General features: G+C 48.7%; 4 protein-coding genes across 4 annotated transcripts, besides 6 other annotated features; 1 reads left to right on the forward strand and 3 right to left on the reverse strand.

The window, feature by feature from the left end:
- Positions 1-380: 380 nt before the first annotated feature.
- Positions 381-5,703, forward strand: TSTA_110530 (endonuclease/reverse transcriptase, putative; the record flags this gene model as incomplete). The annotated part of the gene is made up of 2 exons (XM_002488584.1): positions 381-1,826; positions 1,910-5,703. 2 exons carry the CDS (start codon positions 381-383, stop codon positions 5,696-5,698), a joined length of 5,235 nt encoding a protein of 1,744 aa, XP_002488629.1. The 3' UTR covers positions 5,699-5,703.
- Positions 646-721: a sequence feature (C-rich).
- Positions 2,003-5,470: a mobile genetic element.
- A 23-nt stretch (positions 5,704-5,726) lies between the features above and the next one.
- Positions 5,727-5,792: a sequence feature (CT-rich).
- A 470-nt stretch (positions 5,793-6,262) lies between these two features.
- On the reverse strand, positions 6,263-12,571 carry TSTA_110540 (uncharacterized protein; the record flags this gene model as incomplete). The annotated part of the gene is made up of 2 exons (XM_002488585.1): positions 6,263-11,722; positions 12,296-12,571. The coding sequence occupies 2 exons, from the start codon at positions 12,569-12,571 to the stop codon at positions 6,263-6,265; spliced, it is 5,736 nt and encodes a 1,911-aa protein (XP_002488630.1).
- Positions 6,611-9,391: a mobile genetic element.
- Positions 9,719-10,183: a mobile genetic element.
- Positions 12,380-13,657: a mobile genetic element.
- TSTA_110550 (uncharacterized protein) lies at positions 12,887-14,181 on the reverse strand (the record flags this gene model as incomplete). The annotated part of the gene is made up of 3 exons (XM_002488586.1): positions 12,887-13,482; positions 13,796-13,829; positions 13,903-14,181. Coding segments are annotated over 3 exons (909 nt in total), but the record flags the coding sequence as incomplete, so codon positions are not given.
- Positions 14,182-14,581: 400 nt separating this feature from the next.
- TSTA_110560 (uncharacterized protein) lies at positions 14,582-14,952 on the reverse strand (the record flags this gene model as incomplete). The annotated part of the gene is made up of 2 exons (XM_002488587.1): positions 14,582-14,693; positions 14,729-14,952. The coding sequence occupies 2 exons, from the start codon at positions 14,950-14,952 to the stop codon at positions 14,582-14,584; spliced, it is 336 nt and encodes a 111-aa protein (XP_002488632.1).
- Between the last annotated feature and the right edge of the window lie 406 nt (positions 14,953-15,358).

Here is a 15,358-nt window from a genome sequence, read left to right on the forward strand (position 1 = left end):
AGTATTGCAGGCCGACATTTTACACCCTTATTGTGGGTGCATAAAGCACGTGTACACGTTAATGTACGTACGTACATGAATGGTTAGCAGGTACTGCAATTCTGTATGGGTTCAAAATGTGTGTGATTGTAGCTATCTAACTCACGCCCCGACGCGGTCTTACATCCCTCTATCCTAGACGAGGTCACGTGACGCCCTGCGGCTCAGTGCGTCGGAGTGAGGCATCTCGATTGCTCCCACAGACCGATTTTCGAGTTGATAGGCGACTTCCTTATAATTATTCATATCAAACAGTCGGAGGCTCAAAATCCTCAACCCTCTCTACCACCTAGCTCCCAGGAGTGCAGCCTTTGACGCGTCTCAACGCGCCCGGCAACACCATGGCGCGTAAAGGCCCTGGTACAGACGGCCCTCTACAGACAGCCCTTCTAGAATCCACGTCTGCAGCCACAACAAGAGCTTCTGAAGGACAGAAGATCTTCAGCCCCATAGCTGCATTCCTTGATAAACACCGCAGCCAAACCACCGGCCTTGCTCCTCACCTACTGAGAGCCCTCACCGCCCTAAGCGATGACCTCGCCTCGGTAGCTCAACAACATTTCAACGCCTATATTAGCGGTATCTCGACGACCTCCATTCTACCTGCCCTGTCTCCTTCCCCTTCCTCTTCCCCCATCCTAAATCCCTTACCCCCTTCACCCCCTCCCTCACGTCCCCCCTCAGGTCTTAACCAGTCAACTTATGCGACTATTACCCAATATGCCCCGGTCAAATCAACCCCCACTACTCACTCTAAATCCCCTGTTAAAAAGCCTATGCCTCTGGTGAAACAACCCCTTCCTGACAACCGGCTCTTCGTACGCCTCCCAGCTGACCATGCAGCTAGAAAAATGGAAGCCTACGCCATCTACTCTAGCCTACGGTCTCAACTAAACTCAAACAGTGCAGTGCTAAAAGAAGTTCAAGCCACAAAGACTGGCTTCGCACTATGCCCCTCATCTCCAGAAGCCCTCCTAGCCCTTGAGGCCCAAAAAGAGACTATCTCTGCATTCTTTGTTAACTGCCAGATAGAACGCAGCTCCCGATGGGTCTCATACCGAGTCACCAATGTGCCAAGGAAAATTGGCCAAATCTTGGATGGCCGATACTCTCTAATCCCTATCAATCCTACACTACTATCCTTAGAAATCAGCGAAACTACTGGGCTCAAGCCTATATCTATCAGCGAGACCGCTACAAGTGCCGCCAACCCTAATACTCTTTCCTCAAGCTGGTTTGTCAACTTCCCAGAAGGCACGAAATCACCACTGCCTATCCAACTACGTCTTTTTGGCACTATCACCAATGCCCGTCACCTCTCTAAGAGAACAACAGTTATCCAATGCACACGATGCTGGAAATGGCATAACACACGATCCTGTGCCCGCCCCTCTCGATGCCGGCTCTGCGGCTCCTTAGAGCATACTGAAGAGGGCCATGTCAACCGCTGCACAGCCCTAGAGCCTCATCAGTGCCCTCCCAGATGCATACACTGCCATGGACCACATCCAGCTGATTTCCCAGAATGCCTCCTGCGCCCTAAAGGCAACACTAAACATACTAAAGCTCAACAAGCAGAGATCCGCAAATCCTGCGCCATAAACCTCGCAAAAGCTCGAACTGAAGGAGGATGTAGCTCTCAGCTTTCCATTGGCACACAAGAAACACCTATGGCATTAGATGAGATGCCAACTCAGCCTCCAACCCACAAGATTATCTCTCCTTTCCGTTCAGTAACCCCCCCACCTCGCGCCCCAACTGAAGATCCTCCAATTACAGCTCGCGCAGTCCGCTTTACAACACCTCAATCACAAAACCGGTTCGCCTCTCTTCTTGAACGGGAACTATGATCTATCACTATCCAACTCAGAAGGCGCCTCTCAAAATCCTACAGCTAAATGTAGGGCACGCGCCAGATGCACATGAAATAGCTCTCACATTGGCATACACAAGCGATATTGATATTATCCTAATCCAAGAACCATATACTTTCAAAGATCTTAGTCGACAGATCACTAAAAAACACCCATCATATGAATGCTTCTCCCCAACTGACAGTTGGGCGATAAGTGGCCGACCACGAGTCCTCACCTATGTTCGAAAGAAGAAAGGCATTCGGACCTCCCAGCTCCGCCCCTTCACAACTGACACTAAAGAGGCCTCGGATCTCCTGTTCCTTCAGATTTTCTCACCCACAGGAAAGTCTGCTCTGATAGTCAACATCTATAACGCCCCAGCAGGCTCCATCAGAGCAGGTGAAGCCGCGAAAGCTCTCACAACCCTGCCAGAGGCGTATCTCCCTCAAGCAACAATACTTGCAGGCGATCTCAACCTACTACACAATAGATGGCAGCCCTCGCTACATCGCAGCCCCACACCTTTCGCAGAGCCATTTATTAACTGGCTGGATCTCCAGGGTCTAGTACTCATTTCCGACATAGACTGTCCCACACATGAAAGGGGTAACGTGTTAGACCTCAGTTTCGCCTCAAGCCCTCTGGCACTCGCAGGAGCCAAAGCTAGCATAGCGAGCCACTTAGATGCAACCTCTGATCATCAACCACTAATTACCACTGTTCCATGGGATCAGAGATACAAGGAAACAGCCCAGAAACTGAGATTTGACACACTAGACCACACCTCCTTCCTCTCGCTCCTCGCCTCTAATCTTGCTGGCACCGAGAGCTCAGCCGCGACAGAAGAAGATCTTGATGCTTTCGCCGAAAAACTGACATCTGCAATTCAAGGAGCATATAGAGGCTCTGCTAAGAGGACCATGACACAAGGCATAGGACAACCATGGTGGAACGAAGACTGCAAGAAAGCTTTACACAATTACCGCTTAGGCCTCTGCTCAAAGACAGACTTCCGCAGGATAACTAGATGGTCTCAACGACAATTTTGGCGAGAGAAGCTCTCTACGGTAACACAAATGAAGGATGTTTTTGACATGAGTAAATGGCATAAGTCTACAGGCATCTTCCGAAGCCCTCCACTAAAAGATCCGCTAAGGCCCAACAGCCTCCCAGCAGTTACTGTACACGAGAAACGAGACGTACTAGTCCGCAATCTTCTCCAGAACTCGGCAGAGGCAGGAGACATACCTCTGGACTCCCCAACAGTGCCTTCCACTAGTCTCTACTTCCCAGATATATCGATGCTACAAGTGGAGGAGTCAGTACTTCAGGCAGGAAACACAGCCCCTGGCGCAGATGAAATCCCAACCTGCATACTCAAAGTAGCCTGGCCTCTGATCAAAGATAAGGTACTAATGCTATATCAAGGGTGCCTAAAGATTGGTCATCATCCTAAATGCTTTCGACACGCAATCTTAGCAATCATCCAGAAACCAAAAAAGACTGATTGGTCTTCACCTAGATCATACAGACCAATCGCTCTCCTATCAGTACTTGGCAAAGGACTGGAGCGCTTGGTGGCACGGAATATGGCATGGATCTCTATACACCATAAAGTATTAGCAAGGCAACAATTTGGGGCTCTCCCACTAAGATCTGCAACTGACCTGACCACATGCCTAACACATGATGTTGAACAAGCGCTAAATCAAGGCATGACTGCCTCACTCCTTACCCTAGATGTCAAAGGCGCCTTTGATTCCGTACTTCCCGGCAGACTGATCCGCAGACTACGCGAGCAGGGCTGGCCTACCAATCTCGTTCTCTGGATTGCCTCCTTCGCTACTGGAAGATCAGTTCAGATCCGACTCGATGGAGAGATCGGCCCCTCAACAGACATTACCTGCGGTCTTCCACAAGGATCCCCAGTATCTGGCATTCTTTTCATGCTCTACATAGCGCCTCTATTCCGTCTAGGAAACCCAAGGAACAGATTTGGTTACGCGGACGACGCAGCTAACCTAGCGATCTCAACTTCTCTTACTACTAATTGCGAAGCCTTATCAGACTTACTTCAAGAAGCTCTTAATTGGGGCGCTGCAGAGGGCATTACATTTGCACCAGATAAATACGAGCTTCTTCACTTCTCCCGACATAAAGCAGACCAGGACCCAACCCGCACACCTTCAGTGAAAGCTGGATCTATTACAATATCAGAAAACACTAAACGGCTATATCTACGATGGCTAGGAATCCTCTTTGACAAAAAGCTAACGTTCAAATGGCACGTTAGAGAAACAGCATCTAAAGCCCTCACTGTGGCCAACGCTCTTCGCTCTCTAGGGAATACTGTTCGAGGAGTCAAACCTGATTTACTACAGCAGGCTGTATCAGCCTGTGTACTCCATAAAGCATACTATGGCGCAGAAACCTGGTGGCCAGGACGTACTCGCCCTGGACCTTCCCAGATTTCAAACCGAGTTGGAGAACATCTTGAGAAACTAACTAAAGTAATACTAACAGGCGCAAGAGCAGTCCTTCCAGTCTTCCGCACAACCCCAAAGCCAGTCCTTTATCGAGAGTCTGGATTCTCTCCACCAGAAATCGAACTAGATCGAATAGCCCTCCTTGCAACTGTCCGCCTACGGCGTCTCGACCCTTATCACCCACTTCGAAGACGCGCAGAACAGATCGCTAGTAATGGCCGACAAATCAGCCGATTTGCCCGCCGTACACTGGCCCTCCCAAACTCTGAACAGATAAACCCTCTCCAATACGCTCCCTGGTACCCTCGCGAGCCTCGTGGGAATGCTCAAGCTCGAATAGGAGCTCCCATGGGACGCACCAAGGAACAGGCAGCGGCTAATTTCATGGCTTTTCAACGTACCATCCCTAGCTCAGATATTGTAATCTTTTCAGATGGATCTAGGCTAGCAGACGGACGTGCAGGGGGTGGCTATATTGGACTTCAAGCACACCATCAGTTCCTCCGCTCCTCACTCTCATACGGACACGGGAAAGAGGTCTTCGACGCAGAAGCAGAAGCAGCTCTAGCTGGCGCTCAAGCAGCAATAGCGTACCCAACAGCTCAATTTGCTACCAACCTATGGATCTGCCTTGACAACCTGGAAGTTGCCATACGCCTTTTATCTCCCTCTACAGGATCTTCCCAAGAAATCTTTGAATCCTTCCGCACCCTTGCAGCCGCCTGGCCACTTCGCAAAAGGCTTCCTCACACCAAAAGCGGATCTATCCAAATCCGATGGGTCCCTGGACACGCTAAAATCCCTGAGAACGAAGCGGCTGATCTCGCTGCCAAAGAGGGAGCTGCCTCAATCCCTCCTGATCCTCACAAATCCTCATACGCCTCGCTAAAGAGATACGCCAAGACTCAATCCCTATCCGCTGCTCAGTCACAATGGGAGAAGGTGGCACCACAGAGCTATCAAGATCTAGAAATAACCACTTCCCCTAAGCGCCCTGGGGAGCTTCAACTCAACCGACTTGACCTCGGCCATGTTATTGCGGCCCGTACTGGTCATGGAGACTTTGCAGACTACCATGAACGCTTCAATCATGATGATGCTTATCTTCTCTGCCGATGCGGAGCACGAAAAGCACCTCTGCACTTCTTCTTCTGTCATATAGCTAAGAGACGAGCCCCTCGGCCTCCTGGGCCCCCTTCTGAGGTTATCTCTTTTCTCTTAGGCACTGCTAAAGGAGCACAAAAGCTAGCCTCATGGCTAGCAGAGACCCACTTCTATGAGGATATCTGCCCTCGCCAACCTCTCCTTAGCACCTAGCTAAGACAGCCCTACTCTTCCTTTATATTTCTCTTCTCCTTCTTTCTTCCTCTTCTCCTTCTTTCTTTCTCTTCTCTTCTTTCTTCCCCTCTCTGCAAAACTTACTGTTCAGGTATAATAGTGGTGGAGTAATAGGTCATGGAGTGTAGGCGGACCATTGCAGCTGGCAAATACCTAAAACCCACTCAAAGTGGACCTCCCTGTAAGACCACGGCAGCTATGGAAATGCGCCAAAGAGTCTCTTATTTGTACATAAATCTGATAGGACCCGAAACCCGAGGCTTACCCCTCGGCGGCCTATGTCCCAGTAGGGATCGGTGGGAAGCGTGCGAGTCACGAACCACGGCCGTTAAATATACACACACACACACACACTCGATTGCTCCCACAAACCAACACTGGATCTCTTTTACAAATTGGATTGCGATCGAGATCCAAAAACCCATGAAAAACCATACAAAAACATAACGAAGGGATCAAACAAAAGATCTATTGAGGTAGCTGGCGTGTCCGAAAACACGTCTCCACTTCGATCTCGTCCCCCACTTGGCCCCGAATCGCCTCCTAATCGCTCCCGGTTCTCTCAACGAAGCCTTCAACACGAACTGTCAGCTTATTGCTGTCAACAAGGTCCCGTAGGGCCTTGTTAGGGCTTGACTTCGTAAAAGCGTCGGCCGGGTTATCGTCTCCATGGATCCAACGGATCTCGTGGATCTCGTGCTTCTCATAAGATTGACGAAGTGCCATGATATCGATCATGAGGCGTTTCTCTTTGGTGGTCCCAAGCTTACCGAGGCATTCATAAAGCGAAAATGAATCCGTACAAATAATTACAGGCATTGCCGGTAGGTCCAGACGACTGGTGATCATTTTGGCGGTACTGGCAATAGTGAACGCATGGTCAAATCCAGCTGTAAGGCCATAGACCTCAGAGGCTAGTACACTCCGTGTAACGCGTTTACACTTTGCTGATTGCCAATGCAAGATGTTGCCAGTGGCGACGAAGCGGCCTTGCTGCGAGAAGTCTTCGTTGACCATGGTAATCAGGAATCCGATTTGGGAAGTCAAATCCCGGTTATTGGCAAAGGATCCATCAGTAAAAACCATAATCCTGGCTTTGGCGAGGTTGAGAGGCACATAACGGAGCCCTCTCTCTGGATTCTGGGCCTGCCATATGAGACGTTTATTCAACGCCTCATAATCAGAATCGGAGCGATCCTTCTCTTGCAGCTGAGCGGCCACGGCCAAGTCATACGCAGCTTCAGGTTGGCAGATCGAAGCCAGATAGGCTCCCCGTGCGCGTTGTTCGACATACTTCTGTGCGCGTTCTTCCATACCCACTGGTTGGATCTTCGCTGCTTGCCCTTTCTGTTGTAAATTGACAATGCCATTCTGCAGGGTAATTCTTGCACCATTGAATTCTAGAGGCTTGGTCTCCGAGAGTCGTGTTTTTGGCTTCGCTTTAAAGCTTGCCTCTTGCAACGCGGCTTGTTCACCTCTGGAGAACTTTTCTGTACAGATAAGAAGTGTGTCGTCCGTTTGCATTCCCACAAGTCCAAATTCGTCGTCTCCTAGCTTTGAGATAAGAAGGCATGGGTCGTACGTCGAGGTTTCCATGTTCAATTTGTTAAGATGGTGCGCCTGGTATGTTCCAAACCAATGAACACCTGCCTCAGGGATCCCATATAGCGGGCCTTCAACTAATAGGAGTGAATCTGGTGGATACTTATCCTGCATTTCAATGGGAAGATTGGCGATAATCAGACGCTCGAGCTTGGTCTTCGCCTGTGTGTATGCTTGCGTGATATCCCGGATCTCAACGACCATTCCCATCTCAATGAGTGTGGGGATAAGCGACACTAATAAGCGTTGGCTTGCACGCTGGATCGTGGGTGCCTGGGTCAAGATCTTATCCTTCCCAGCGTCGTTATATCCTTGTATAACAAGTCGAGATTTCTCATAGGGAATCTCGTTCTTGCCCTTTATCTCGTTGACAAGGCGGGAATTGAAAATTCTGATGCCACGCAGGTCCATATCGGCACGGTGAAGGATCTTGAAGGTCCCATTTGCTATCAAGCTGTCGATCTCTGTTTTTCCTGATAATTCGAACGGCGCGCCGTTGGTGGCGATCTTGCCTTCACGCCGCAGCTTGACGGCAAGTTCAAGGTCGTCCCTCTCCTTTTTGGATATGAACACTTCGGCGTACGCTTTTGGCTTATTTTTGGAACCACGCGGTCGTCCTCGGCGGCGTGGCAACGCAGGCATCTCGGGGGTCTGCGGTGCGTGGACTCCCCCAGTCTCAACATGGTGATTCGGATTTGCAGGATGGTCTTGCAGTCTTACCCTTGCTCTAGTCCTCGGAGTCTGGTCGAAGTCGACTTGGGACCGACCGTCCTGGCGATTGAGATCCTCTTGGGGGGGAGAGAGAGGCAATCTAATCAGGCGATCACTCTCATCCTTGCTATCACGTAAATACTGCTGTACCGACGTCGCCCTGAATGCAACAGCACCATTTCCAAGATCTACAGTCACGTCATGGCCATTGACTGATATAACTTTGTACGGTCCTGACCAACCATCTCCTTCGCGCCATACTTTGACTTCGCTCCCTGGTGCGAGATTGAGCGTTTCCGTGATAATTGGGCCGTTCCTGGTGTTAAGTGCGTCATTGACTCGTCGCTCTGCCACGGCACGTCTCAATTCGGCCATCGCCTTTCTCATTGCCTCAGCACGTCGAGCAGTTAACGCGGATGGGGGCGAGTCAGTCGTTATGCGCGGGTAAGCGCCAAAAACGAGTACGGTTGGAACTATCCCATCTGGTCCCACGGTATCATTGACGGCTTTGATGGCCATCTGGAGGATCACGTCCTTGTCGACGCTGGCGCCTAGTTCTGCCGATATAATGTTGTATGCTCTACGCAGTGGTGCATGGTAACGCTCAACTTTCCCGATTGCATTGTGTGCTTCCACTGGCACTTGGTGACATTGGATTCCCATCATCTTAGCCTCAGTTTTGAATTCTAATGCGGCAAAATTGGTTCCTGCGTCGTGTGAGATGACATCAGGAGGGCCAAGATAGGTGTCAATCCACACTGCCCGGAGCGCTTCCCATGTATCTTTCGCAGATAAAGACTTCAAAAATCGTGCGGCCTGGAAGGACGTCGCCCAATCGACAACATGAAGCACCGGCTTGCCATCTAAATACATAACATCGACGACAATCTCATAGTTAAACTCACGATCGTCATTCAATGTGAATTTAAAGCGTCGTGGTGCCTGCCGGTTCATTTGGCAGTGATGGCAAAACTTCTCAATTTCTGCAAGATTGTTGTAATCCACATCGTCATGGCCTGCTCGTTTTAAAAGCTTGTGCAAGCGGTCAACCGCAGGATGGCCAAACCGACGGTGAAGTCGTCTCATCTCAATCTCTGTGAGAAATGTTACTGGCGCCTGCATCTTATCAAGGAAGAACCATGGGTGGCCTCGCTTTCTGATAATTGGGACCCGTACGTCTCCCTTTACCATGCAGTTCGCAATGTTATCTAGGTAAGCGCCATGTTTATCCATATCGTCTAAGCAAAGCAAGAATGGGGTTGGCGTGTTCATAATATGAAAATCAACATCACCAATTGGGGTTGTTATGGTAACAGCACCCTCAGAGTGAACACTCTCACCTTGGCCAAATCGAATTGAGTGCTCTCCTGCACGGGTCCTATCGACGGTAATCTCTGGATAGCTTCTCTGCAAGGCAGCAAGTTGACGTCGGCCAACAGTTGATACCTTTGCTGCTCCAGTATCTGGAAGAATTCCTTGGAAAATCTCGCCTTCATGGTGTTCAAGTACAAATTGAGAAGCAGGTTCTAGGAGGCCATCCTTGCGCTCTGATTGATCAAGCTCTCTTACCTCCAATTTGTGGTGGAATCCTTCCTGATCGATATCGTCGTGGTATCCACTTATCCAATGGATAAAGGAACGATCTTGCAGTTCGTTGATCATGAAATACGCAGTGGCGTCGTCCTCAATGTCGTCTTCTTCTTCAACGTCATCCTCCTCACTATCTGACTCAATCATACAGCCCTTTTCAAAGTCCATGACAAAGGCGCGATATGTGCGGTCAGAAGCGGAGCGTCTACCATCTACACGTCGATAATCATTAAACCGCTCTCTCGCTCTGCGGCGCTCCTCGTCGGAGTGTTTGAACGAGCGGCAATCGGACCTGTGGCAGATCCAACACTTCCTATCACCTTGTTGGCGGGAATTACGATCATCACGTCCCCGGCGTCGATATCCTTGACGTGGGGTTTGTCGATTATTCTGGTTTGTGCGGCCCAAGAACTTTCTATCTGTGTACAGCGTCATCGGATTGTCTTCTCCTATCCCATTGGGAGCTGAGTTGGCTTTAACTCGGGTTATATATTGACTGGCTGACTCCTTTCCTTGGACCACAGCGGCCCTGGCACGGAGTCTTGATACCAACGTCTCAAAATTCGTTGCAGGATCACTAAGAGCGTCGCTCATCTCAGGCGAATCTTGACAGGCTCTAGTGACAGCAGCAACTAGATGTTCCTGGCCCTTGTACGCATTTCCCAGGGCACGTTGGCACAAGTGAAGTTTCTCAATAAGGATTTCTACTGCTTCCACAAGCGTTTTGCTGGGGTTGTTACGGAGAACGCCTTTCAATGTGGTCGACGTCCAGTCCTGGTAGTACACCCGATGGTTGGAATCCGTGTCAAAGTACGCCTTTATAGCTTTGTACGCATCTGTAAATGAAGCATCTTGACCAATATGGTGCATGTAGTAGGTTTTTGCACGCCCAGAAAGCATCTCGGGAAAGAGTATCCAACATTGCGTTAATTGTACTCCAATCAATCGACAAACTCTCAGGAAAGCAAGGACTTTGTCGTCTAGGATATCATATCGTTCTCCTGAATAACTCTCTGCCTTGTCCCATGCCTTGGAAAACTTTGCGGCCAACGACGGGTCAATATCCTCTTGTTCATACTCTGTAGGCGGCAATCTCATGTACTCATCAAGTTGCCTCGCAGATGTCAACGACGTAGAGGGACGCGGAGGTGGTGTGGTAGATATCTTGATTGGACTGGGGGCCGGTGTCCCTATCGGCACTGCGTTGGCACCAGTCAAGGGTGTACGACTATCAAGATCTCGGACATGAGTCTCCAGCTGTAGGGGGTTATTGTTGATTCTTCTCTCTGGATCTCTCCCGAGTGTTGTCTCTTCCTTTTCCTTGTCAGAATAAGGCAATCCAATGAGGTGATCCCTATTATGATTCTCAATTCTCTTAGCCGGCGGGGTGGTGTCACTCCTTGGTGTTAACTGAGCTTGTTGACCTAAGGCCATCCTTGATCTTGAGTCAAATTTCTTGCCGGCGATCATGTCATCTGGCCATCTTGGGGGAATATCCATCTGAAGCAATTCGACTAATCCTTCTGAGATGTTTTTCTTACCTCTATGGTCCAAATAAACACCACGTATCTGAAGGAAGTCTTTCAGCTTGCTTCTCATGGTCCTGTCAAGCTTATTGAATTCGACCAGAGTCCATTCTTCGAAGTAATCATGAAGCCATTCGAATAGTTCACGGTCAAAGTGATGACTAACGGCAGCCTCGTACATGGCCCTTATTGTGTAGTTGACCAACGCTTCTACACTGTCCCCCGGTCCAGCATCCTTTTCCCACAAGGTTGGATCGATCTTCTTATGCCCGGTGACAGTGTTAAATCCAGTCTCTGTCATAAAGTCGTCGTCAGGAATTCTAGTAGGTTCTGACTCGGCTTCGCTTCGATGGCTAGTAGCAGACCCAAAGACTTCAGGGTCATTGCTTAGCAGTGGTTGTCTCGAATTATCAAGGGTTTGGGAAGCCATTATTCTCACTAATCTTGGTGATTTCCTTATTGGGTTGACTCGGTTATCTTGATGATTGATTGTTTGGTGTTGACTTTCGAACGTGTCAACGACGTGGTCTCGCGATAGGGCGGTATTATGGAATATTGACGCCGTAGGATCAACCTATTCCTAACACAGACTGCCTAAGATTATCTCTTAGGGGGGAAAGTCTTGTAGCAAAGATTCAGTTTGTCAGAGATGTGACGCTGCAGAATCTCCCTCTTCCACTTGGTTCGTGATGCAGTCAACGAAGCCTGGAACCAGGTTCTTTATAACCACAAGTGATTACAAGAAAGAACCTAGGACCTTGCCAATCTATCTTGATATTGCAACCAAGACTGATCAGTGTGGGTGCATAAAGCACGTGTACACGTTAATGTACGTACGTACATGAATGGTTAGCAGGTACTGCAATTCTGTATGGGTTCAAAATGTGTGTGATTGTAGCTATCTAACTCACGCCCCGACGCGGTCTTACATCCCTCTATCCTAGACGAGGTCACGTGACGCCCTGCGGCTCAGTGCGTCGGAGTGAGGCATCTCGATTGCTCCCACAAACCAACACTTATCAAGATTATAATAAAAATAAATACTGGGCTAACCGATTCTATTGTAATACTTATATAGAGCCGTCTGAAAACAGTTATTTTTCTAAAGATCCTAGGACTGATATTTGTCAAATTCATAAATAAATACCGTACAAGAGCCAGTACCATGTGATAGCCTTGGGAGTGGAGGAAAATACAAAAGGTTGTGTAAGAAATCCTCCCATAATTCTATTTCCTTGTCTAGTTCTGTGATTGGGTGCCATAGTATTTCCTCTGAGGGTAGTACCGGGTCTTCTTTCTCTGGGTCTGCCATCTTCGGGAAGAAGATTTCTAGAAACACTCTGGCCTTTGCGTCATTTTCGGTGACCTCCTCGGATCCCACCTTTAGTGGCGGGATATTTGTGTACGAGTCTCGTGGGCGCATGTATGTTGCTGCTTTCCAGAGGTGGCCTTCTTGGGCCTTATCTAGGAACTCCTTCCAATGAGTGGCTTTAGCCTTCTCGATGGTTCTAGTCCATTCTCGTCATTTCTAACGCATGTTATTAAAGAGAGATATGGTAATTGGGTGGCTACTGCCTAGGGTAGCATAGCTAGTCTGCCATCTTTGGCGTGTTTAATTCAGGAGAGTCTGCTGGGGTTTGAGCTCTGGTGTAAACCAACGTTTCGAGTAGGGTAATAGTTTTTGCAATGGGACGTGCTGGTCGAGAACTACTATTGTAATTTCCACTAGTTAGTTAACTTCATTGTTAAGGTCTATAGTGGAGTGTATTTCCAGTGCTTGACCGAGCGACTCAACCAGTCTTTGGCCAATTTTAGCCCAGTCAGCTCTGTCGTATGCTCTCTTGGGTTTTGCATTTTCATTGCGTTCTGGTCGCAGGTCCCATTCGGAGTATGTTCCACGATGGTCCAATCCATAGTTATCATGGTAGAGCTGGCACTTGATCAGTGTGGTTGGGTCATTGGTGAGTGTCAAGTCAAGAACTAATGTCTTCCCTGGGTGGCTTGGTGACCAGTATGTTGGGGTCCCTGGGGGTAAGCACCATTGAAGCTGATATTCTTGGAAGAAGTTAATTAGCTCTTCCGCTTGAGCGGTGAAAACATGGCTGATGGAGCGGTGGCTCCATGTAGGATGATGTCGGTTGAAGTCTCCCACTAGTATCAGCCTTGTGGATTTATTAGATTCCCTGGTGTGCTGTTCAATAGTGTTTTCAATTTCTTTCAGTGCTGATTTAGTAGAGGTTGTGCTAGTGGCTTGGTGTACATCTAGTGGCGGGATGTAAACTGAGAAGATAAGGAACTGTATCTCTGCAGTCCATACTTTGATGGCCACCAGATCTGGGTGGTTACAATGGATTTGGCGATGGGAGGAAGTTGAGATTCGCTTGTTGACATAGAGGAGGCTGCGGAATTAGATGGATTCATCGGTATTTAGGTATGTTGGTCGATAGAGTCGCCAAGCACTGTGGTTGACGTAGGTGCGATATGTGGTGATCAATGGTTCCTAGATTAATAGTAGATCCAGGTTCTGGCTCTGGTGATCGTTAATGAGGGCTTCCATTCCTGCCCTGGATTTCCAGATGTTCAACTGTAGTAGACATAGTGTTGATGACATTATCGGGAGGAATTCAGGTTAAGAGGTGCTTGGCACCTTTTGTGCCTAGTAGGATGTTCCCCATTACAGTCTGCACACCTTAGCTGTATTCCTGAAGGGCAGTTGCGTTGCTTGTGTTAGCCACTACAGTGGCCACATTTTACCTGTTCCTTGCATGACCAAGCTAGGTGGCTAAACTTCTGGCAGCAGTAGCATCTTTTTAGTTCAACTTTGTAGGGTTCCACACTTCCAATATATCTTTGTCTAACTAGGAGGCTATTGCTGATGATGGATTCTGCTGCCTCCGGTGTATTTAGCCAGATGCCTATAGATGCGGACTTTCCTAGCGGGCTATCCTTCTTCTTTAGCCATACAATATCCTTGATTTCAAATCCCTTCTCGGCCAGGTCATTCTCTTCCATAATCTTCTCAATTCCTTCTTTCTTTTCCTTGTCCAAGTCAAAGTCTTCTGTTGGCACTCGGTGAACTACAATACTGAATCAGGGTTTCACTAGCTTGGTTTCGTTTCCCAGTTCTTCCAGCCATGCGGTGTTGTTTTGGGCTGTTTCGGCCGACTGAGCATCTCTGAATCTGATTACATAGCCTGTCTTAGTGGTGCCAACACCTGCTACCTGTACATCTTTGGTGGGTTCGGTGGTTGATAGGGCCATTCTGATATGTTTATTCGCGGTATCAGTAGGCAGGAATCTTGTGAAATTGTCCTTGTTGTTTCCATTGTTATCCGCTGTTTCTGGCCGTGTAGTGCTGATTCGGACGCAGTTCAGTTCTTTCTGGGGTCGTGGGATTATGTTGATCGCTGATAGGTTGATTGCGGAGGCAACTTCAGCCCATGGTTTTGGGGGTAGGTTTGTAGTTGCTTGGTTCTCTATCTAGGTGCGTAGCGCCTGGATCTCCTCCTGCAATCTCACGTTCTATTCTCTCAGGGTGATTTGTTCTGTTTTGATTTGTTGGATTTCTGCTCTTGCTAACTCGATTGTGTTGGTCTGTTGGATAATCGCTGTATTTAGGCCGTTAACGAGTTTCGCAACCATTTGGTACGAGATTCTTTTGCTATCGTCTAATGGGGGGAATTCAACCACTGGGGTTCGTAGGGTTTCTGCTTGTAGATTCTGTCTCCGGCCTGGGGCTCTTGGGATGGCCTCATTCCGTGCAGAGTTTTCTGGCGTCTGCGGACCGCCTTCGGGTACTGCCATCGGGCCGTTTTTAGCTCCCGTTCGGCACGCCTCCTCGCTCACGGTTCTCCAGTTCCTTGTCGTAGAGTTCTGTGTATCGCCAAAGTAAGTTCGATTATGTTCTATCAGTTGAGTGCTACAGTTGTTTGCAAAAACGGTGCACGCTTTTACTCACTTCAATTGTTTACTGATCCCTGTAGCCAAGAGATGCTAAACTATTTTTGTAATTGTCGGAACGTGAATATCAAACCTAGCGCGTTTCGGCACTGGATATCAGTTAGTCTAACGCGGCACGTGCGTGCCGCGTATATATGTAGTTAGCCACTCCCCGTCCCCCTTACTCTTGGGGGGCAGTCATCAATATCAGGAATTCTATACCATATTGATCAGGCTCGTCAGCTCGTCGGAATAGCTGTTCTACGTGACT

Source organism: Talaromyces stipitatus, genomic scaffold, assembly GCF_000003125.1.
Source record: "Talaromyces stipitatus ATCC 10500 scf_1105507295491 genomic scaffold, whole genome shotgun sequence".
NCBI lineage: Eukaryota > Fungi > Ascomycota > Eurotiomycetes > Eurotiales > Trichocomaceae > Talaromyces > Talaromyces stipitatus.